The following is a 24,932-nucleotide window of genomic DNA, read 5'->3' as shown; positions in this document are numbered from 1 at the left end:
AATATTTCCTTCTTCATTTTCCTAAGTCTATAATTAATGAAAGGGTATATTCAGCCCTAATTTACAGCATTTGCCCATTTATGTGGTGTTCTTTTCCTTCCTTACCTGCCCTGTTTCAAGGCACAGCGTGATGTCTTACACATGGCAACGGTCAGAGCTGGGCAACAGGCCACCTTGTAATTCCATTCCCATGCAGACACAATTACAAAATATTTAGGAAGTGGAAAATTGCATTTATTACTTTTGTTTTTAACAAGTTTTATTCAATTAGTACTCTGTACATGTAAGTCCTTTCATTTTCATTTTTATTTATTTATGGTCTCCCCAGCTATATTCTGGGGGCCTGGGAGTCACTCCCAGAGATTCTCAGCCAACTGGGCTGGTAGTTTAGTGCTAGGGTTGAAAATGTGGTGCTGTGCAAATCCTGTGCAGCCACCATGGCCATACCACACTGCATGGGGCTTTCACGGTCACACCCGGTGATGCTAGTGGGCCATGGAGTGAGTGGATCAATGGGATCAGTCAGGCATATGCAAAGCATGTGCCCCAACTTGAGTTCTATTTCCCCACTCCATTTCTTTAATGTTCAGTTAAATGATTATACTAATAATTAATTGTGATTTTCTTGAAAGTGTAGCTGTTTAATTTACTCTTGATGCAGACAATCACTTAATCACTTAACTTCCCGTTAATCGTCGATTTGCTCGAGCGGGCGCCAGTAACGTCTCCATTTGTCCCTGTCTCGTGCTAGTGTAGCCCAATGTCATCTGTTCGCTCCGGGAACATGAAGGGCCTCAAACCGATCGTTCATGATCTTGACGAAGAAGTCTGACCATCTGGTAGGTGGGCAGCCACGCGGTCTTTTGACATCCCGTGGAATCCAGTCAGTAACAGCTCTAGTCCAACGGTCATCTTTAAATCTCATTATGTGACCAGCCCATCTGATTTTCGACACCTTGGCAAATGAGACAGCGTCCCTGATCCTTGATCGTCGACGGATGTCAGAACTCCGGATTCGTTCTCTCATTTGAGTGAAACGTGATATTCCAAGCATAGCTCTTTCTATTCTTCTTTGGGAGACCTGAATAGCGTTCTCATCTTGTTTGCGTAGGGCCCAGGTCTCTGAGGCATATGTTAATGCAGGGATGCAGACAAGGGTGGGTGTAAATCTCTGCAGGAAGAGCCATGTCGAGTAGTTCCAGATTTGTCTGAGCACACCCAAAATCAGCTACCTAAAAGGAGATTCGCAGTAAATTTATTTAGTAAAGATTGGAAGGACTCCTGCATAGGGAAGTGCATGAGAGAGAGAGAGAGAGAGAGAGAGAGAGAGAGAGAGAGAGAGAGTCATAGGATGGTTGCTATCTAGGATTTATAGATTCTAACACAATAGTACTAGCTTGGACACTATCCTATGACTAATGATGCTGTATCTGTTCTCATCCTAGATGACTCACTAAGTTAGGATACCCTGACATCTCCAGATAAGATTTGAGAAGTACATGTAAAAACTCATTGATTCACATGGGCTCTGGGTATAATTATGTCAGCTATGCCCTTCGGAAGGTGCAGGCTCTGACCTTGGAGGTTGTTGACACTTTCTTTTGGCCTCAAGGATTTTTACATTTTCTGGACAAGGGAGATTGTTGACAATTTCCCTGCCTTAGTGTGGTAGAAGAATTGTAGATGATGTCACTGCCTCTGTCTGAGTAGTAATTTGCAGAGACCACTAGATTTCAAGCTAACAGAGTATTGGGTTTTATAATGAGGTTTAAAATGAACAACTGACAAGGGAAAAAGAGGAATCTGTTTTTACTATTGGCAGATCCAACCCTTCCTTCTGCAATGAATTCTTCTGGCACTGGTGTCTGTAGCCCATGTCCCGTGCACCCTTTCTTATCCACATGGTGGCTGGCTGATCCCACGTCCCCTATTTTATAGAGTATGGTCCCCTCAGCAAATTCTACCCAAGACCCAAATCCCACCAAGCCTTTCTTGAAATGAATCATCCCCACTACTGATTGTTGTAGTTCTAAGGACATTATGGACTGATTTGCTGAAAATAATAATTCTCATGGATCGATCAGTTTTTCTGAATTCAACTTTATACAGTAATGATGTTTTTTGTTCTCTTTTCCATTCTTGTTTCTCCTGGTCTCGGGGAATATCTGTTTCATTGTCTGCTCTCTTTTCGCTTTCTTCTGTCAGAAAGAAATAAAATCATTCTTCCTGCCTGGCAGAAAAGCCACCCTGTTCGCTGCCTCTAAGTACAGAGGACACTCTAAATGCAATACAGGGTAGGAGGGAGAAAATTCTGGCCTCCTTCTGTCTCTGCTCCAATTACCCTTCTGAAAAGCACAAGACCATCCCCTCACCCCACTCCAAGCATCTCTCTGTCTTCACTGTGATGTTGGAGTGTGTATTACCCGGATAATTTTGTTTTCTTAGACAAGTTTTAGTGCAAGAACTGTTTACCTAGGACCTGGAGTATAACAAAGCAGGTCTCAAGACTAAGGGACCCATCCCTTAAGTGTTTGATCTCTGTGCTGAGGGAAGAGAGACACAGCATAGAGGATCCAGAGACAGGCTGGCTTCTAGCAATAAAATAGGCCATGGCCTGCAAGCTTCTTGTTGGAGTTGATTTACATTTCCCACAGGCCAATCTGATAATCACAGTAAGGTATTCACTTTTCCATTACACTGTGCTCCCATCGCACATCCTAGGAACCTGAGGGGATTTTGTGTAGAAAAAGGAGGCATATGGCCCCAAGGAAAGTTCTGGGCAAAGCCCTCCTTCCTCAGACAAGGGTGGGGAGAGCTAGAAAGGGAGCATGATTTAAGAGGAAAATTGATCCCCTGTGCCTCGGATGGTTTCCTGAGCCCGCAGATGGGCCCCTGAGCCCCATCTGGAGTGATTCCTGAGTGCAGCAGGATGTGCCCCTCCCCCTAAAGAAAGAAGAATCTGACATGTTCATTCCCATGGGCTGCTGAAACAAAATGCAGAGAACTGGGAGGCTCTGAGAATACAAATACACTGTCTCACGTCAGCTGACCTGGAAGGAGAGGTCTCAGAGCTGTCTTGCAGGAAACTGGTATTCTTGAGAGTTCTTTGACTTGAAGGCAGCATTATCCTTGTCACTTCACTTCCTCTATGTGAGCCTGTCTCTAAATCCCCCTCCTTTATCAGGACACAGAATGTTTAGGGTCACTCTGATGACCTCACAGAAACTGGATAATCTGGAGAAGAAAGCATTTTCAAATAAGTCACACCCACAGGTATCTGTGTATATGTGGAGGTGCGGGGAACATCAGTCACTTTGAGGGAGACACATTTCTTCCTTAGTATCCAGAATAATAATCTTTGGGTTCCCCCCCCACACACACACTTTTAAAAATTATAACATGTGATTTACAAAGTTGTTCATAATACAGATGTTTCTGGCATTCAGTGTTCCAACACCAATCCTACCACCAGTGTGACTAACTACACCAATGTCCTCAGTTTTCCACCCACCCTCAGGACTGTCCCCTTGGCAGGTACAAACAAATTTACATCATATTACAACAAAGTGGCAAATGGAAGTATCCAAAATTAGTTTGATAGAAGTCAATTTTGATCATTGTTATATCTCACAGTGGTGTTACTAAAGTCATTTTCTGAGAGTTTGTTCAGTTGATGTGTTATTGTTTTTGCTCATTGAGCTTATAGGTCTTCAGAGTAACTTTCCCGTCATATTTGCTGTGTTCCTACTGGACTGTCAGTACTATGTAATTTGGAGGTGTGCAGCTGAAAAGATTTGGTGGATTGGTGGATTGATGAGGTTCAGTTGTGAAGCTGAGTAGTTTCTATGCCAGAAAAAGGGGGCGGGAATTAAAGGATGCTAGGTGTGGGTGAGGGCTTCTGGGCCTTCTGGCAGAGAGGGGTATCTGCTACCCCCATTCTAAGAAGACCCCTAATTTTTTACTTTTGACTAAACATTTTTTATTTATTTTATTTATGTTTAAATCAATTACTGATATTTTAAATCGGATCTGTGTCTTGTTTTGTGAAGTCTATTATTCCACTCATTCTAACTTCCTTTCATCTGGCTTTCTTGGAATTATTATTACTTATATTTTTTCTTTCTACCCTTTGAAAGTTTAAATTCTGTTTTCTAGGGTATAAAAATTGTCCTGCAAATACAACTTATTTTCTTTTAAATTTTTTTAATTGAATCACAGTGAGACACAATTACAAGGTTGTTCATGATTGGGTTTCAATTATATAATGTTCCAACACCCATCCCTCCACCAATGTACATTTCCCACCACTAATGTCCCCAGTTTCCCTGCCAACCATCTCCCTACCACCTGCTTCTATGGCAGACACTTTTCCTCCCCCTCCGCCCTCTCTTTCTCTATCTCTCTTCTCTTTCCTTGCTCATTCCTTTAGGGCATATGGTTTGCAATACAGATACTGAAAAGTTATCATGTATATCCCTTAACCTACTTTCAGCACTCAGTTCTTGTACAAAGTGATCATTTCTAATTATTATTGTCATACTGTTTCTTTCTCTATACTAACTGCCCTTTGCCCCCACACAATTGTGACAAGCTTCCAACTATTACTAGTACTACTGGCTGCTGTTTTCCTGGCCTTGGATATTAGTCTCATACTATTTTTAAAAAATATTCCCAAATGAATGCAGTCATTCTGTATCTGTCCCTTTTAACTCATTTCACTCATCATGATATTCTTCATGTCCATCCATTTATAGGTAAATTTTATGACTTTATTTTTTTCTAACAGCCAGTATTTTTTTTTCTAACAGGGCAGTATTCCATTGTTTAAATATACAATAGTTTTTTTTATCCAATTGTCTGTTCTGGAGCACTTGTGTTGTTCCCAGATTCTGGCTATTGTGAATAGTGCTACAACAACCATAGAAGTGCAGATGATGTTTCAGCTGAATATTTTTGTCCCATAGGGTATATTCCCAGAAGTGGTATTGCTGTGTCAAATGGGAGCTCAATTTCTAGTTTTTTTGAGGAATGTCCATGTTATTTTCCAAAAAGACCAGTCGAAATTCCCACCAACAGTGAATGAGAGTTCCTTTCTCCTGCATCCGTGCCAGCACAGGTTGTTCTTCTTCTTCTGGACATGTGCCAGTCTCTGTGGTGTGAGATGTTTTGATTTGCATTTCCCTGATGATTAGTGATGTAGGACATTTTTTCATGAGCCTTTTGGTCATTTGAATTTCTTCTTTGAGGAATTCTAGATAGGTTTGGTAGAGTAAATATAAGAAGGATTTCTTTTCTTTTCTTTTCTTTTCTTTCATTTCCTTTTTTTTTTTAAATGAAGCTGGGGTAGCTCAACTGGCTGTGTTCAGGGCTTATTTCTGGCTCTGTGCTCAGGGATCAATCCTGGTGGGCTCAGGAGTCCATATGAGGTGCTGGGGATCAAACCCAAGTTGCCTGTATGCCAGGCAAGTACCTTACCTATTGTGCTATCTTCCTGCCCTCAAGAATTTTTATTTTCTTAATGTTTATAACTTGAGGTTTGCATAGGGTGGGGAAAGGTGGATATACCAAGGGGTACTCAGTGCTAACTCACTGCTCTGTGCTCAGGGACCATTCCTGGCAATGCTCAAGAGACCATAAGTGGTACCAGATTGACTGCATACAAGGAAAGCACCTTGTCCTCTATACTATCAGAAGGATACTGAATTTAACATATTTAAAAGTAGTAAATAAACAAGTTTCTGTTCGTTTCTTCTCCCCATTTTTTGATGAAGTTGGATACTGCATCAAATCCAACATATTGTTTGGATACAACATATTTTCTAAAGTTAACCTCAACCTTACTTCTTCTGAAATAATAATATAACATTAGGACATTTTAATGCCAGTAATATCTCCACTTACATTTTTCTGTTGATAGACATTTTAGCTTTTTTTGTCATTTTCATAAGATGAAAATTAATAGTGTTTTCTACAGCCATTTTAATTTAAATATTACTTTCCATTTTCCTAATGCGCATCTTTTATGGTGTGGAAATATACTTATTTTATTTTTATTAGACATATATTCTGCTACCCTAATATTACAAAGAAAGTAAACTAGTTAAGGGACCAGAGCAATAATATTGCATGTAGTTAGGGCTGCGGCGATAGCAGGGATGGAGTGATAGCACAGCAGTAGGACATTTGCCTTGCGCTTGCCAGCCCGGCTGAGCTGGGTTCGACTCCTCTGCCCCTCTCCAAGAGCCCTGCAAGCTACCGAGAGTATCTCACCCACACGGCATAGCCTGGCAAGCTACCCGTGAAGTATTCAATATGCCAAACACAGTAACCACAAGTCTCACAAGGGAGACATTACTGGGCCTGCTCGAGCAAATCAATGAACAATGGGAGGACAGTGCTACAGTGCAGTGCTGGTTTGGGGGCTATACCCAGCAGTGCTCAGGACTTACTCCTGGCTTATTTTTTAATTATTTTTATTTTTTTTTTAATTGAATCACCGTGAGAACAGTTACAAAGCTTTCAGGTTTATGTTCAGTCATACAATGATCAAACACCCATCCCTTCACCAGTGCACATGTTCCACCACCAAGAACCCCAGTATACCTCCCATCCCACCCCTCCCCCTGCCTGTGTGTCAGATGATTTTCACCTCAGTATCTCTTTACTTTGATTACATTCAAATTTTCAACAAAAGACCCACTATTGTTATTTGGAATTTCCTCCCAACTATCACACCTGCCAAAAAGGCATCATTAGATAATTTGTTTTCTATTGCTGAAAATGAAGATATATGATGATGTGTGGCCGCTATTGTGGCCACGCGATTTTTTATTTTTTAATTTTATTTATTTATTTTTTTTTTGCTTTTTGGGTCACACCCAGCAATGCACAGGAGTTACTCCTGGTTCATGCACTCAGGAATTACCCCTGGCAGTGCCCGGGGGACCATATGGGATGCTGGGAATTGAACCCGGGTCGGCCACCTGCAAGGCAAACGCCCTACCCGCTGTGCTATCACTCCAGCCCAGCCATGCGATTTTTGATTTTTGGTATTTTAGTAATTAAGTCCAGAGACATTTCTGCCAGAAGCGGCCGGGTTGTGTGTCCAGAGACACACAAATTGGTTTGTGTGTCTCTGGAATCATGGCCGTTCAGGAGAGGAGAAGGCCTTTGTGGGTGGCAACTCCGGGTCTGGACCGGGCTGGGGGGAAGGGACTCCTGGCTTATTTTTAACCAATTTACTTTTAAGTGAATACAAGTGAAACTGCAATCTTGAGTACATCTTATCTCTTTAAAATTGTTTTTGTATTTTAGGTAACATGGTTATAAATAGTATTAACATTTAAGGTTTAGATGTATGAAATTAAACCGCCACCAAAGTGCCAAAGACCTTCCACTGTCCTCATGTAACTTCTAGCCCACCTCTTCTTTCTCCCACTGCTTGGTAATACTCAGCTCTGTAATCCAAAGTCAAGGGTTTGTCATCATTTAAAACTGTCTATGCCCTTGTTTTGTTTCTCTATGTTCCACAGATGAGTGAGATCACCCAGTTCTTGTCCTCCCTGACATACTTTGCTTAACATGATACCTTCCAGTTCCATCCACATTGCAGCAAACTGCAAGGTTTCTTTATTTTTAGAAAAAACATTTTGTTGGGTGTGGAATTTTAGGTTGTTATTTCCTTTCAGCACATGGAAAACATTATTCTACTTGTCTTTAGGTTTATGGTGGTAAAAGTCTACTTTAGGTGTTGCCTACAAGGTTTTGCATCTTAAAGTTAATCAGAAAATTTTTTCTTTGTGTTCTATATATTCGGGTAGGGCATTTATCTTGCATGCAGCCAACATGGCCAAACCAAGTTCAATTCCTCCGCCCCTCTCGGAGAGCCCGGCAAGCTACCGAGAGTATCTTGCTCGCATGGCAAAGCCTGGCAAGCTACCCAAAATGTATTTGATATGCCAAACACAGTAACAAGTCTCACAATGTTACTGGGCCCACTCGAGCAAATCAATGAACAATGGGAGGACAGTGACAGTGACAGTTCTATGTATTCATTTTGTTGTGTCTACCTGTGAATTTCTTTTTTATCCATATTCTTTAGGATTTGTTGGACCTTCTAATATTTGTGAATTGTACATTTTGGTCATACCTGGAAAATTCTTTGCCACTCTCTTTTCATATTTAGTTTCTACTACATTCTCTGTTTCCTTTCCTTCTGAAACTTGAATGTTAAAATCTTATAGTACCCATGTCTTTTTAACTCTGTGATTTTTATCTGTTTCTTTCTATGCTGATTTTTGGATAATTTCTTATGATACCACTCTGTTCACTAATTCTTTCTTTAGTTATGCTGTTATATATGTCCATCTAGATTTTCACTTTAGTTATCTTATTTTTCATCAGTAGAAGTTAAATTTGGTTCTTTTTCAAATTTACTATGCTGTGTCTTAAAAATAGTTTCATACCCTCTTGAGATATTTTCAAACACATCCTTTGACTTCTTTATATCTAATGTCATATACTCCAATCTGATAAGAGTACTGCAAACATTTGTGGAATTTTATGTCTATTTCTTATTTTGGCTTCTTGCTTTCTTGTGTTCTTGTGTGTTTTGAACTTTGTTGTTCATCAACCTTGACAAATTGTTTTGAGGACTTCTTTAAGATCTTGTCCAGAGATGATATGCATTTGTGTTTTTACATTCTTGGGTGGCACTGTCAGAAAAGCTAATTTTTTTAATTTGGGGGGAATCTGAGGCAACATTGGGTAGTGCTCAGGACTTGTCCCTGATGGTACTTAGGAATCACTTCTGGCAGAGCTCAGGGAACCATATGTGGCACCAGGAATCAATCCATGGCCACATGCAAGGCAAGAACCTTCCATAGCAATTCCCAAGATCTCTGTTTTACCTATATTTGGCCTGGATGGTTTCTTTGTCAGTACTTTCATATTTTTATAAATCTTACATTTTATTTATTATTTGCAATTGGGTTTTTTTCTTCATGTTTGAGCTCACTAGAGGTGCTCAAGAGTTATCCCTGCCTCTGTGCTCAGGAGTGACCCCTTGCACTGCTGGGGTGAGGTGGGGAGTGATCATACATGGTGCTGGGGATTGAACTGAGTCTATTGTCCTCAAGGCAGGTGACTTAACTCCTCTGATATCTGTCCAGCCCCCAGTTGTTTCTGGTTTATCTACATAACCTACTTTTCTGTATTCCTGGAAACAATACTCCACATGCCTTTCTAACCAATATTAAAAATATGGTACTGACCCAGAGTGCCAGAGTGATAGTAAAGCAGGTAGGGTGCTTGCCTTGCAGGAGGCTGACCCAAGCTTGGTCCCTGGTATCCTATATGGTCTCCCAAGCCCGCCAGGAGTAATTCCTGAGTACAGAGCCAGGAGTAACCCCTGAGTACCACCAGGTGTGGCTTTCAAACCAAGCCAAAACAAACAAACAAACAAAAATACCCAAAATATGGCACTGACATTGATTCTGCCTCAGATTTCTTAGTGGTTTTTTTTTTTGAGCCTTACCAGGGAGTCTAATGTGACACACATGTAACATGATGAGGCGGATGAGAACTTAGAAACCAAAATCTTTACCTTTTTAGATGGCCTAGGAAGATGAAGCCAAGAGCCACTAGATGAGTTGCTGAGGATCCCATGTAATTTTGAAACAAAACCAGGATTAGAAATTGGTCCTACATCTGCCCCTGTGGTCTCCCTATACCCTGCAACACTCCTGGCCCTGTGTGTTGGGCCAGTGTGTTCCAAGGGCTGTAACAGATTTCATGAGTTCACCATTAGGAGAGAAAGCACATGTGCTCTCCTGCTTGTCTTCTCCCCACACCCACACGGGACTTCTCTTGTCTTATTGTGATGCTTCACTTCTCGAGAATTAGAGGGAAAATGTCTTGAAACTTTAAAACTAGAGCCAGCATCACTTCCCTCTGAGTTAACTAAATAGCATTCGGGAAAATGTCTATGTTGTTTGTTTTTATTTTAATGTTTTGGGTTTGGGGCCACACTTAATGGTGCTCAGGGCTTAACTCCCGGCTCCAGCTCCGTATTTATCTGAGGGTTTACTAAACTGCTGTTGCAAGTTAAGCCTTCTGTGTTAATGGTTTAGTTAGTTGAGATTGATTGGCTTGTAATTTTTATCCCATAGAATCTGGTCTGCTACTACTGGGATGTCAGTGTTGTAGAGTTTGGAGATGTCACTCCAGAAAATCCATAATATTTAACTGGGCAGGCCAGCCAGAAGCATGGCAGTGACTCTGGGTTATGGGAGGGGCTGGTGAGGGTTTGTAAGGGCAGGAGCTGGCCCGAACCCCTCCTGAGATCACCCAGAAGTTCCCATCAGAGAATAGTTGTCTGAAAAAATTTTCTAACTAGTTGATCTCTTTCGAGATTTATTTATGAGCCTCTGAAACAAGGCGAGTAGATGAGCTTAGATCGCAGCAATAGTGGGATGTGTGCTAGTAAAATTTTTTAGATTCGCTTAAATTGATGATGAATCTTAAATGTTTTCTACTTTTGACCTTTTTTTTTTTTTGCCCAAGAGAAGTTTATGACTCCATATAAACTGGTTAGGTGGAAAAATAAAATATTTATTGATGATAAAACATAAAGAATTTTATTTTAAAATCAATGTTTAAGATTTTTTTGTCAGCTTCATGTTCAGTTATGTGATCTCCCATTTGAGGTCTGCACCCTTAGTTTAAGAAGCTCAGGATTATATAATGCAACTTAGAGCAGGCAGCTCCTGGGTGAACAATTCTTGTGTACCATTATAAGACTGTTGGGACGCCGATCTGCTATGAGGTGTGAGGAGAACAGGTGTGCAAAGGCTTATGGGTGTGTGCTTGCATGTAGAAAGTAGTGTAGAGTCTCTGCATCCTAGGAAAGATGGGCAATTTCCCCCTTCTGCAACACTGCTGCAACAAAAAACTTGGAACTCCTTCGCATCTCTGGGATCTCTAGTAACGACAGTAAACTAACAGCAATCATGATCACTAACATTAATGAAGTATCTCCCTGTATGACCCCTCGACTAAATGTTTTCTTTTCATTCTTGCCATTTCCTGGGAGGAGCAATTATTCTTCCCTGTAGAAGGTGGAAAAGCAGGCTCTGAGAAACATCTACTACAAAACTTAAGAGCGGGTTCTTGATCAGCTGAGTTGAACTAGAACCCAAACTCAAGGCTGGTGTTTCATGGTGGATGCTCATGACTAGCTGGGTTGATTGTTCAATTCTGCTATATTGGTTCCCCCTTGCTGATGTTCAGGCAGCTGCTATAGACACATTTTTAACTCTCCCAACCAGGTTCCCTACCTTCCTGGACCAGGAAAGATTCTGGGAAGGTTTGGGAAGTATTTCTAGATTTTCATGGACCATTGGCCTCTCTCTTTCAGCTCAAGACTCAGGTTCTTATGACGCCTTTGGCTCTTTCACCTCCATGCAGTACCCCAGAGCCTGACCTCAGCTCCATCCCTCAGGATGCAGCCACCATCCCCAGCCTGGCTGTCCCACAGGCTCTCACAGGTAGGTGTGCCAGCTGAACTCCAGGGCCGTGATGATCTGCTCCCCACCCAACACTTAGCAAACCAGAGAGTCACATAAACACAGGTGAGGATGAGACTCTCTTGAGAGAAAGTCCTGGTAGTTAGGGTCATTGATTCTTTCCCTTCTTTTAATTTTAATTTTTTGGGTTGTGCCTATGCCCTGCAGTACTCAAGTCTTACCCCTGACTCTGTGCTCATACATCAGTCCCAGACGTGGTTCTTAAGGGACCATATGTGGTGCTAAGGATTGAACTGGGGTTGACCACATAAAAAGCAAGCACCTTAGCCCCTGACCTGTCTCTCTGGTCCTCCTTTTCTATGTATTTATTTAATCTTTGGGCCATACCCAGCAGTGCTCAGAGGCTACTCCTGGCTTTGCGCTCAGGAATTACTCTGGGCGGTGCTTGAGAGACCACATGGGATGCCGAGGATCAAACCCAGCTGTGTGCAAGGCAAACTCTCTATCCATTGCACTATTGTTTTGTTCCTGGTTCTCCTTTTTTAAATTATTTTTTGGTGGAGGCAGTTTGGTTCATAGCCTGCAGTCCTCAGGGCTTAGACCAGGTTCTATGCTTAAGAATCACTTCCGATACTGGGATCTGTATCGGTGGTGGGAAATGGGCACTGGTGGAGGAATGGGTATTTCATCATTGTATAACTGAAACCCAAGCACAAAAATTTGTAAGTCTACAACTGTACCTCATGGTGTCTCACTAATAAAAAAAAAAAAAGAATCACTTTCGGCAAGACCAGTGCTAGAGATCCAAATGGGGTCACTCTTTTAATTTTATTTTTATTATTATTCCTATAATTTTCTTCTTATTATTTCTATTCACAAAGTTTGTATAAGAAAATGTTCTCTATGTAGTTAGAAAAAAGAAAATTTATTAAGTTTGAAAACAAGTGTAATTCTCATTCTCGCTCTCTTTTTTTTTAATTGAATCACTGTGAGATACATAGTCCCAAAGTTGTTCATTATTGGGTTTCAGTCATACAATGTTCCAACACCAGTTCCTTCACCAGTGTATATTTTCTACTACCAATGTCCGTCCCCAGTTTTTCTCCCATCACCTCCTCTGCCCCAGCTTGCCTCTATGGCAGATACTTCTCTCCATCTCCCCCGTCCCACCTCTCTCTTTGTGGTTTGCAGTACAACTACTGAAATGTTTCTTATTCTTTAGATTCTTAACATTAAAATCATTGATGTAATATTAAGGGTTCTTTTTCTTTTTAAAAATCAAAAATTATTATTTTTGGCTTAAAATACTATAGAGAATAGTTTCTCACAGACACAATTCCAACACTGCACCATCACCAGTGTTCCCATCTTTCTCCCTCAAGGAACCCAGCCTCCCTTCCTCTGGCTACTGCCCACCCTCTCCTCCCATCCCCACACTAGAAGGCCGATATTCAAAATCTATAAAGCATTCACTAGAATTTACCAACACTCAAGTTTTAATTCTTAATTCGGCAAGAATGGGGTCTTCTTTGGTGCTTACCAACTTTCCCCGGGCCAGAGCCAAGGGCATGAGACATGGCCATGCTGGGTGCTGAGGGCTCGGGTCCCTGTTTCCACAGTCCGACTGTACATCAACAAGCAGGCCGATGCAGGGCCCTACCTGGCGCGGAGGAAGGTGCAGCAGCTCCCAGAGCACTTTGGGCCCGAGCGGCCATCAGCGGTCCTGCAGCAGGCGGTGCAGGCCTGCATCGACTGTGCCCACCAGCAGAAGCTGGTCTTCTCCCTGGTCAAGCAGGGCTACGGTGGCGAGATGGTGTCGGGTAAGCCAGGGCTGTGTCATGAAGAGGGCCTGGGTGTCTCTGATCCTTGGGAGGTTTGTCAGAGGTCAAGGCCGGGTTGTCCTCCATGGGCTGAGCTCCAGTGTCCCTAATGAGCTGGTGTGCTCACGGACACCCTCCAACCTCCCCCACCACTCCAGGAGGTCCAGAGATAGCTGCTTCCAGATCAGAACAAGAAGGTTGGGCACAGAATCCTCACCCTTGATTGTCCTCCTTTTCCTCCCGTCTTCCCAACCAGCCGCAGGTCCTCTGACTCTAACTTTCAAATACACCAAGAACACCAGCCCGGACATCCACACTGGCTCTTGACAAATCTCAGACTACACCTCTGCTTTCAAACCTCAAAGGCACCCTTGTCACTCACAGAAAAAATCTCAAGTTCTTCCAGCCTTCGGCTCCCCCAAATCCATCTGTAAACTGTCCTGACTGCCTCTTGGGTCTCTTGGGCACTTTTTCTGAGCACTGTACTCAGATTGCATGCACCATGGCACCTCCTGGGGGTGGTAGTAGGGGAAGGGGGGAGGGGGAGGGGGTGGGGAAGAAGTGTTGAGCTACATCCAGCAGTGTCCAGGGCTTACTCCTGGCTCTGTGCCTAAAGATCATTCTTGGAGGTACTCAGAGGGTACTGGAGATTGAATTGGGGTCAGACACAGACAAGGCAAAGTGCTCTCTTTGGCCCATGAGAGCTATGTTCTTGATCCCAGCTGCCCTCTGAGGTTGAAGGTGGGTCCTTCTGATCTTTTCTCCTGCTAAATAGTGGGGCTCAAGATGAACTTCAGGGGGCTCAGGGGTTAAGAGGGAGTCCTTAATTGGGGGCTCACCTTTTTTGTTGCTTTTTGGGGTCACACACGGCGATGCTCAGGGATTACTCCTGGCTCTGAACTCAGGAATTACTCCTGGTGGTGCTCAGAGGACCATATGGGATGCTGAGAATTGAACCCAGGTCGGCCACGTGCAAGGCAAACGCCCTACCTGTTGTGCTATCGCTCCAGCCCCCAAGGGCTCACCTTCTTGAATGTATTTGTGTGACTGAGTTCTCCAAGATTCTTGTATGCCCCAAGTTTGAGGCACTCCCTTTTTTCACATTAGCCCCTTTCTTTTACTTCTTTCTTTCCTTCCTCCTCTCTTTCTTTCTTTCTTTCTTTCTTTCTTTCTTTCTTTCTTTCTTTCTCTCTCTCTCTCTTTCCTTGTTCTTATTTTATTTTATTTTTAAACTTTAATTTAACACTGTGGTTTACAAGGTTATTTGTAATAAAATTGTTTTGGTCATTCAATGTTCCAACACCAATCTCACCACCAGTGTAACCTTCCCTCCACCATTGTCCTGTTTGTCCTGTTTCCCACTGAGCCCCGCACCCCCACCCCCTTCTTCCTCCCTTGACAGGCACAAAATAATTTATTTCAATTGCTTATTATAATGAAGTGGTTACTCTAATTATTGAAAAATAGTTTGGTAAACAAAAAGCCATAAAAATTGTTATATCTCAAAATGGGGTTATCAAAGTCACTGGGGGGTTACTAAGCTGTTTGTCTTCTGTGTTATTGTTTTTGTTTATTGAGCTTAGTTGTCTTCTATTTTATTTTTTTCATCTAATTTGTTGTGCTTCAACTGGGCCATAAGTATTGTGAAATTTGGAGATGTTGCCGCCCATGTCTGCATCCACACACTCCCGGAGCTACGGGATCTGTAAAACTGGGATGATTTTTGGTCTGCATCCCCTCCTGAAAGGGCCCCAGTTTTCAGCCCAAATACTGGTGTTCTATTGGTTTGGCTTGTCATATGTTCCAGGATTCATTGCGAAGCTGTGAAACTGGGTCTTGATCATGGCAGCAGCTGTGGGATGTGGGTCATTTCAACCTTTATGAGGCCTCAGGGGCCTTTACGGGGCAGGAAGGGTGTGTAGATTTTGACACAAAGGCAGGGGTGAGCCAAGGCTCAGGGATTTCCAGGAGGGTCAGCACTGAGTACTTGACATTTGTCTATTGGTGCACTGAGGGGATTCTTCATGTTACCCCTCCCACCCACACACCCCCGGTTTTGGTTGTTTTTTTTTTTTTTGGTGGAGGACACACCTACAGGTTCTGAGTGGTCATTTCTCTGGTTTTTCAGTCTCGGCAAGCTTCGATGGGAAGCAGCACTTGCGGAGTCTGCCTGTGGTGAACAGCCTGGGCTATATCCTCCGCTTCCTCACCAAGCTGTGTCGGAGCCTCCTGTGTGATGACCTCTTCAGCCACCAGCCCTTCCCCCGGGGCCACAGGGTTTCCCAGGAAGCCCAGGTGGAGGAGGAAGGCAGGATGAAGTCAGGTAAGTCCTCCAGTGATGTCTTTCACTGCCCTCGGGTCCCTGGTGCCCTTGAGGCATTAGTCTCTTAGCACTTCATAGAATACCTGCTGAAGGCCTGGAGGCTATATCTCTGGGTCTTCGGGGAGTCATGGGACTGAGGACCAAAGGCCACTAGGTGATCCCCAAGTTTCATTAGGAGGAGATCCTCCATTATAGTGTTCAGGGTTAATCTTCTGAGTTCAGTTAATGTACCAGATCTTCTTACACAATGTGTATTTTTAATAGTTTCACTCTCCTCAAGCTAAGATGCTTGAGCATTTATTCTTTGCTATTGAGAAGTTGAGGATTGTAAAATGAAGGAACTAAGAAATCCAGAAGAAAATTTAAGGCATGGGTCTTTCCTGCAGGCCTCAGATGTTGAAGGCCAATCTAGAGTGTAATTGTGTGTCTGATGGCAGTGACTAGACCAAGCTACATCAAATACATGTTCCAGGGAGAGTGTTTTTATCTCTCATCCCAGAATGCAAAGCAACCCCCACATCACATGTTTCCCTTCTATCCCAGACTAACTCAACTTGGGGAAGTGGTCTGCATGAAGAGTGGCAAGGACAGGTAGGCAAACTTGCCACAGCGTTGACTACCTGAGGTGAGAGGCCATTAGGGGATGCTCCTTTCCCCCTTTGCAGAGCATGGAACATGATTTTGGGTTCTGGATTCCAGGGTCCCAATGAGGAGCATAAAGTGCCTTTTCCCTTTCTCTGGAAGTGGTAGTGCTGATCTATTAAGGACCTACAAACAGAGAAATTTAAATCTAGTCATTATCTCCTTCTGTAAAACCTTCGCTGAACCTTCTGTTCAAAATACAATGCAAGGACTTGTCTTAGGATAAGTTATATATGTGAGTTTGGGAAGTTTTTGAAGAATTGAGTGGCTACTGTGATTAATGAAAAATGGATACAGCCATGACTATGTGCTTACGGACTGACAGCATTCCCCAAAGGGACATTTACAATAAGAGTGCCTGTTTCTTGGGGGTTGGAGAGATAGTACACTTGCCTTATACACAGATGACCTGGGTTTGATCCCCAGCACCCCATATGGTTCCCCAAACCCCACCAGGAATGACCCCTGAGTGCAGAGCCAGGAGTAAATCCTGAGCACTGTCAGGTGTGACCCTTCTTCCCCTAAAAATTGGCTATGTCTTAAACCTAGAAGGACGACAGAGAAAGTAAATTCAGAATCTTAGCCTGGAGTATCTCAGGAAGTGTCAGGTACCTTGTCTACAATTTTACTTTAATCTCTTAGAGACCTGGGAAACTGGAAGGAATTCAACCTTTAGGAAGGAAGGCACCTAATGAAATATGGCTGTCATGAGCTGTCACTGTATGCTCCTACATGTTTCCTGATGTCTGTGTCTGTGGGTTTGGGAAAATCAGGTTTTCATTTCCTGTGTTAAATGATGATTTAGAGTTACTGATAAATAATGTTTCTCCTGGTTCTGAAAGTCTTTGAATCTGTACTCTTCTGTCAACCTTCACTGACTCAGGAATATATTCTCAAGCTAATGTATCTTCTAATGAATCTTCTAACGAGAGTAACAAGAATGGCCTAATCTTGCTTCTCAGATGCTTGGATCGTTGTTTCACTGAACAAGCCATGACCTCTGGGATATAACCATAAAACTACATAATTCTTATTTCCATTTCTTTACACTTATCCTGTGATGAAGGAGGGTGTAATTTAGCAGTAGAACACTTGCCTTGAATTGCATACTTGCCCTGAGTGCAATCCCAGATACCACATAATCAATCAATAAAATAAAATTTTCCTGTGAGCTTACTTCTCATTTGTCCTTGAGTGAAATTTAGGACACATCTTGAAATTTTTCTGGGCTCCTTTTAGGTAACAGAACATCCTGTATTCGATAGTGAATGTGTCCCCAACAGGGTGATAATCAATCTTTAGGTTTTAACTCTGACACCTAGTTTCTGCTCATTCCCCACTCAGGCTTGCTTCTGCAGAAAAGGCAGACTTGGTGGCTTCTCCTCTACTCCACTCATGGCCCTCAACCTTGTGTTTTTGTCTCTCCCTCTTTTAGATAATATTCTCTATGATCAGAGTAGGGGGAGGAGGTGAGGCTAGAGGTGGCAGAATTTCAATATTGCTGTGCATTGCACTCTAGCCTTGAGCTTTGGACAGCTGTTAAGAGCTCCTCATCCTCTGGGTTCTTACTTGGGCCCTTTGGTGACCTCACCATCTCTCACCAGCATTTTCCTGGGCATCTAACTCTTCCTGGTCTGTCATTCAATTGCTTCCACAGCTTCCAAGTAGGTGGGAGTTTGAGGAGGGCTGGGGGCGGGGGGCATTGGTGGTGGGGAAAACTCTCTAGTTTCTTTCTCCTTGGTCCCTTTACATCTCCAACCTAACCCATGGAAGGAATCTCAGGTGATTTCACTTCTCAATGCTCTTCCTATGCCTTTTGGTTCCTAAGAAACTCACCATCCTTTGCTCAAACAACTGGGTCTGTAAGCGGATCCCTGTAGGCCCCTCTCCTCTGCTCTGCTGTCTGAGTAGTCAGACTTTGATTTCTCACAGGAATCAAGCAATAAATCATGGTTTATCTCAAACCCCAGGGACATAGACATGCAGAAGGCCTTGGGAGCATGCTGGGTGATTTTCTCCACAATGCCTCCTCTAGTTAATCTATTTTTCTAGTCCAGTTGTGCCTTTGGCTGGATCTGGGTGGCCACCTAGAGATCTTTCCAGTGTGTCTTTTTGCAAAACCTGCACATCTCCTGAAAGTATGAGTACTTTGCAGCCTCAAACCAAACAGAAAGTCAAGGAGTTTCATTTTAATATGCTTCCAGAGCCCAGGATGAGAGATCGCTCAGTATGCTCTTGCCTTGGTTTCTACCGTGTTAGCTCATTATCCAAGCTCACCATGCTAAAAGAAGTTCCAGGTCATTCTCAGAGTAAGGGAGCTGCCTCTCATCTTTCTTTGACTAACACAGGATTTTCCTTTTGAAATGAGGTATTCCTTTCTTGCTTCCTTGGCAAGCATGGGAGGAATGATGCCAGTTATCTCACTAAGCCTGTTTTTAACCTCTGGCTGCTTTGAAAAACAGATGGCTCCAAACATAGAAACTTCAAGGGCCTGGGAGTTGCAGAATGGAGTGCTTCACGTTTCACATGTTCAGGTGAAGGAACCCTATGCCCTGAGCATTATCCTCACCCCTCATCTTTCCCACCAGTCTAAATGGACACCTTTAGAGCAAGATATTGCCTCCTTACCATTGCTCTGTAATTGTTCCCTTAAATAACATACTACTATTGCTTTAGATGGTTAATTGATGTGTCATCTGCTTTTCTGCCATGATAGCAAATAAGACATGATTTGAGTAAAGGAAAGTGGGGATGTTGGTTGACTCTGAGTTCCCTGTGCACCCATAGAACCACATAATTCTTTTTTTTTTTTTCAAATTTTTATTAGTGAAACACCATGAGGTACAGTCGTAGACTTACAAATTTTTGTGCTTGGGTTTCAGTTATACAATGATCAAATACTCATCCCTCCACCAGTGCCCATTCTCCACCACCACTGATCCCAGTATCCCTTTCACTCTCCATCCCCCCCATCCCACTCTACTTCTGTGGCAGGGCATTCCCTTTTGTTTTCTCTCTCCTTTTGAGTGCTGAGGACCACATAATTCTTAAACAAGATTGTAGGGTTGTGGGTCTGAAGCAATAGTACAGTGGGGTAGGATGCTTGCTTCGCAAGCCACAGACCCAGGTTCGATTTCTGGCACCCCATATGGTCCCACAAGCCCACCAGGAGTTATCCCTGAGCTCAGAGTCAGGGGCAAGCACTGAGCACTACTGGGTATGACCTAAAAACAAATAAAAGATTATAGGATTGTGAGCTCATTTGAATGAGAATCTGCTCTGTCCTAAGGCTGTACAACATCAGAGTAGGACTATTGTGGGCTTGGTGCCACACAGAGCTCTTCCAGACAACACGTCACCTAGTGGCCAGACAGCATGAAATTTCGACACATTAGGGACCATCAAAGGAAGTGGAATGCTTGCTTGTAGTCAAAACTGGAGAATGTGGGGACGACATAATTTTTGGTTGTAGTATCTGACAGCAGGTTGTAGAGATTTTCTCTCTGTGTCCTGAAGTTACATGTAACTAAACTGAAGTCTTAATTTTCACTTTAATTCTGATCAAGAACATCATCACCTAAGAAAGGCAAAAGTTTGGCAGCCTATAAAGACCCTTTAACCACAGATTCTAGCTAGAGATATGTTCAAGTTCAAGGTGTGTGGTGTCAAGAAACTCCCAGGTATGGAGGGTAGTTAAGATAGATGAGAGTCCAGTATGACAACAATAGTTGGACATGATTACTCTGGACAAGAACTGAGTGTTGAAAGTAGGTAAAGGGATATGCATGAATAATCTTTCAATATTGTAAACCATAATGCCTAAAATAAGGGAGATGAGGGAGAGAGAGAGAGAGAGAGAGAGAGAGAGAGAGAGAGAGAGAGACAGACAGACAGACAGACAGACAGACAGACAGACAGACACAGAGAGATGCCTGCCATAAAGGCTGAGGTGAAGGGATTTGGGGGTGGATGGGAGGGAAAGTTCTGGGAAATTACACTAATGGAGGGATGGGTGTTGGAACATTGTATGACTGGAACCCAATCATTAACAACTTTGGAATGCTCTATCTCATGGTGATTCAATAAAAAGAAAAAAAGGAAAAAGAAATCCCCAGTTAGATAATCTGGCAGCCAAAGAGTCAGCGGGAGCATCCACAGAGCACCTCCTCAGGTGGAGGTGAATGAGAATGGAAAAGAACTGGGGAAAACCAAAGCTATTCCGAGGTGCAGGTGTATGTCTGGGTGGTAATGATCTCTCTGATACTGGTGATAATGGAATGGGGTGATAATTGGGGAGCTGGCAACCAAAAGTGTAGAGTCATATGACCTCTAAATGGTCCCTCCCATGCTTAGCATCATAGCTAAAGGCAGTCAAGGACCACCCTAGACAGCCAGGTACTCCCAGACTCCAGAGAAGGACTTTCCAAAGGTGAAGGTGAGAACTCCAAGACTAAGGGACCATATTAGGGCAGACAGTGTGCTTCTTCTAAGTCGGTTCCTAATATCTTGAAATCTGAACCATCTCTTCATGCATTCTTTCCCTGGCCCAGGGAAAACCAGCATTAAGACTCATGCAAAAGTCTGCAGTCACTTTGGAACTAGAATTCTTTTTCAGGGGAAGTTGGAAGGGGTGCACATCTGGCTATACTCAGGGTTTCCTCTGGCTCTGAGCTCTGGGATCACTCTTGGCAGTGCTTACAGACCATATACAGTATAGGGATCAAACTTGCATTGGCAGCACCCAAGGCAAGTGGTTAACCCCTGTACTATCTCTCTCCACTGCCCCTACTCCCACACAGAATTCTAGCATTCCTTGAGACCAAGAGATTTAGTCTGTTCTCCAGTTGGACTAGCTGCCCCCCAAACACAATTTGTCTGTTAGAATCCAGACCAGCTCTCCAGGACCTTAGGACTATGAGGCAGAAATATGGACTTGATAACATGATGTTGTCAGAAGCCATGAGATGATAGAAAATGTTTAACCTAACCTTTGAATGTTGGGTGGGGGAGGGTCTCAGTTATGCTTAAGCTCTAGGGGGTGCCTCTCAAATGTTAATGTGCTCAGGAACCACCTGGGGCTCTTAATAACTTGCAGCTCCTGGGCCAGCCTGGGAGGGTTGAATAATATAACCTCTCTGTCTGTCTCTGTCTCTGTCTCTTTCTCTCGCTCTCTGTCTCTCTGTCTCTCTCTCTCTCTCTCTCTCTCTCTCACACACACACACACACACACACACACACACACACACTATATGCATCTGCATTTCTAATGGGTGCCAGGCAGCATCAAAGTGTCTGGTCCAGGAGGCACTCAGACCACGTGTAGGGAAACTTGCTTCAGGGTTTTAGCATAATCAGGCTCTCTGTGCAAGGACAGTTGCCGCTGAAGAAGAGTCAGCATCCCTGAGAGGTGTCCACGGTCTGGACAAGAAAGGGCCATGGGGCCAGAGCGGTTGGGTGAAGTGACCCTGGGGCAGCACAGGTGAGAAATCAGAGGTTTGCACAGACAGGATGAGGAAAGAAAAGGGAAAAGGTGAACTCCTGAGTATGGCCTGCTGCCACCTCTGCAGGTACCCTGTTGCCCTTTGCCTGCACCCCTAAAAGATACCCGTGGGTTCCCCAGGCCTTTGTTTTCAACCTGTGGTGGCTTTGAATTCTGCCTTATTCTGCAGGAATCTGCTGGTGTCTCTCTAGTCCCCAGCAGAGCCTGAAACAACATGAGTCTGCAGTAAATATTTACTGACTTGAAATCTATGCCCCACAACAGAACAAACTGTCTTTCCCCCAAGAGTAAGGGAAATCATCTTTGGAAACCACAAAAGTGATAGTTGAACACTTCTGCAAGATCTAATTTAGAGATTGGTTTCCTGCTCTTTGAAGGTTTAGCATGATGGGAACAAATTGTTTCTTTTTTGTCAGTAGCTCTTTTCGACATGCAGATAGGAAGGAATATGAGATGAGTAAGGACATTTATTCTTTAATTTTGCATTGAAGTATTGTTGCATCAAAACTTATGAAAGTTTCGGGTGTGAGTCCCTATAAATTAACATCTACCTAGACTACATATTAAATTCACCCCTAATAGTCCAATTCTGTTCTCCACCCTCACACTCAGCCCCTTTTACATGCCTCACCAAACCTCTTCCCCTTTCTGGTAACCACTTATTTGGTCTCAATGCCTGAGTGGTTATTTTTGTTTTATTTAGTTCATTTGTTTGGTTTCATTCTGTACCACAAATGAGTGAAATCCTTCCATGTTTGTACCGTGTTTGTCTTCATCTGGTTTGTTTAGCTAAGCACATTATTGTTTAGGTCCCATCGTGTAGTTGCAAATAGCAGGATTTTCTTTGTATTGCTGAGTAGTATTCCACTGTGTATGTCTATCACTATTCCTTTATTTAGTAAGAACATTGAAACTTGAAGTTTGATGTTGTCTTCCTGGGATGGTGTCTGTAAGCCAGGTACTACTGCAGGGACTCTCACATTATGGATAAGAATCGAGTTTAGAAATCAAATCTGCTTTTCAATAGCTCCCAGAGAAAATTAGAGGATAGCTACTTTCCAAAAGGGCTTCCTTCCTCCCTTCTTTTCTTCCTCTCTTCCTCCATCCTTCCATCCCTTTCTTCCATTCCTTTCTTCCTTCCTTTTTTCCTTCTTTCTACTTCTTTCCTGCCACACCTAACTATGCTCAGGGCTTACTCATGGCAGTGCTGCTCAGGGAAACATATATGAGGCCTCATGATGGATCCCACATTTGCTGTGTGCAAGACAAGTGCCTTACCCACTATCCTATCTACTCATTCCCCAAAGGCTGTTATTTCTAAATGGAAACATAATTTATCAAGTGTTATCAATTACATTATGTATAACATTATACACAGAATACACCCAAGTGACCAGTTGGCAAACACATATCAAACACCTTCTATGTTGGGTGCTGGGGGGCCCACCAAGCTAAGGGTCCTCAATCTAAGGCATACATCAGGAGTGGGAAGGAAATTGACATGTTCCTCCCCTGCCCTTGGCTTTTCTATTCTGTTGCCTGGTGCTCACAGGATGGGGCGAGTGTCCAGTCTCATCCTGAGGCTGACCCTGCAGAGCAGGTGCTCATACATGCTGGTGGTGTCCTTGTTTCTAGCAAAGACCCCAATAAACATGACCCCCTTTGGACGATGGAAGGGACCCTGCTCTCCAAGTGGATCAAGTGTGTCTCCTCCTTCTGGCCCCATGAGTGTTTCCTACTCATCCTCATGCTCAGTGACCTCTCTGTGGGCGCAGGCCAACCCACCAATAGCAGCTTCTCACACTGCAGAACTCACCTAGGGAGCTTGCCCCACTGGGTGCTGGGCTTTGTTCTCTTCTGGCATTTTAAATGATCCAGAAAATGCTGGGAAGAAGAAATGGAAGGAAGACGTTATACTGAGACTTCCCTGCAGCCACTTGTCTCTACAAACAGGCTGGTGGTGCTGGGCATCACACCGCCAAGGAGATGGCAGGAGGAACAAGGCCAAGCCAGGGATCAAACCTGGGTTGGCCTCATGCAAGGCAAGCACAGGACCCACTGGACTGTCTCTCTAGACCCTGGAGGGAAGTCCCTTCTGAGGGAGCCTGGAGAAGGGGCCTGGGAAGGGGGTGGCCAGTAGCACACTTCCTTCCTGTAGGGCTGCTCCAGGAATTCTAGCAGTCCCACCCGTGCCCTTGCCCCAATGGAAGAAATCAGTCGGAATCAACTCCTGGGTTCCAGAAAGTTAATCGACCTCTAGGTGACCCCTGGCACATCCATTCCCCCCATCCTGTGTGCAGCTGGCTAGATGGTGCTGGGATGCCTGGGTCAGCTGCAAAGGTCGTCTTGTCTCTGACAAAACAGAGGAGACCCAAGGAGACAGATTGTGCTCTTTAATTTATATGTCAGAATGCTGATAGCACCAGGGCAGAGAGCAAAGGTCAAGGACAAGGCGTGCAGCCACTGCTGGACAATCATGATGCACAATCGCTGTGACTGGAGGCTCCCATCACCCCCTTTGGATTATTCCCCTGCACTGATCCCCCAAGCTGCTATGTCAGGCCCTAAGGTACTCTCTGCAGGATATCCACACCATTATCAACAGGTCACCATCAGAGCCAGGGTGGAAATAAATTATGCCAAGAGGAAGCCATGTCACTTAGAAGCTCAGGAGGCTTCTAAATAACCCCCCTTCCTGTTCAGGAGTAGTTTTCTGGGTCCTACCCCTACATAAATAGGCAAACCCATTGCTTAACAAAATAACCCCACAAACTTCTCAGCAGAGATTGAGACAGATAATTGCTTCATGGCTGTTTAGACAAGTACATCTCAACTGCTGCTGAGTTTATAGTGACTGCTGCCAGTTTGAACATGCAGAGTTTGCAGCAATGAGACGACCCTCCCCCTTCCATCTATGTTGATTATCAAACTCCTTTATAACATTTCACATCCCCCCAAATGCAGTGACTTAAAGTCATATTTATTCTCTCCCAGTTTCTTTGAGCCGGGAGTTGTGCTATCTGTCCCCTTCTTCTCCCCCAAACCCTTAGACTGAAAGTTTCCTAAAGGCTCTGCGGGGTGGAGGGGATGACTCACATCTAAGCATATTCATGTCACTGGTG

The 24,932-nt window shown here is 43.6% G+C and overlaps 1 protein-coding gene across 1 annotated transcript in view; it reads left to right on the top strand.

The window, feature by feature from the left end:
* SCML4 (Scm polycomb group protein like 4) overlaps nucleotides 1–24,932 on the top strand; it is a 115,396-nt gene that overhangs the window by 59,925 nt on the left and 30,539 nt on the right. The window contains exons 3-5 of the mRNA XM_056125330.1: nucleotides 11,417–11,546; nucleotides 13,145–13,345; nucleotides 15,474–15,668. Of these exons, the coding sequence (XP_055981305.1) occupies nucleotides 11,417–11,546; nucleotides 13,145–13,345; nucleotides 15,474–15,668 (526 nt within the window). The remainder of the gene's footprint in view (nucleotides 1–11,416; nucleotides 11,547–13,144; nucleotides 13,346–15,473; nucleotides 15,669–24,932) is intronic.

This window comes from Sorex fumeus, unplaced genomic scaffold (assembly GCF_029834395.1).
Source record: "Sorex fumeus unplaced genomic scaffold, SorFum_2.1 ptg000054l, whole genome shotgun sequence".
Lineage (NCBI taxonomy): Eukaryota > Metazoa > Chordata > Mammalia > Eulipotyphla > Soricidae > Sorex > Sorex fumeus.
The sequence above is the reverse complement of the archived record's forward strand: the minus strand, read 5'-3'. Positions and strand labels throughout refer to the sequence as shown.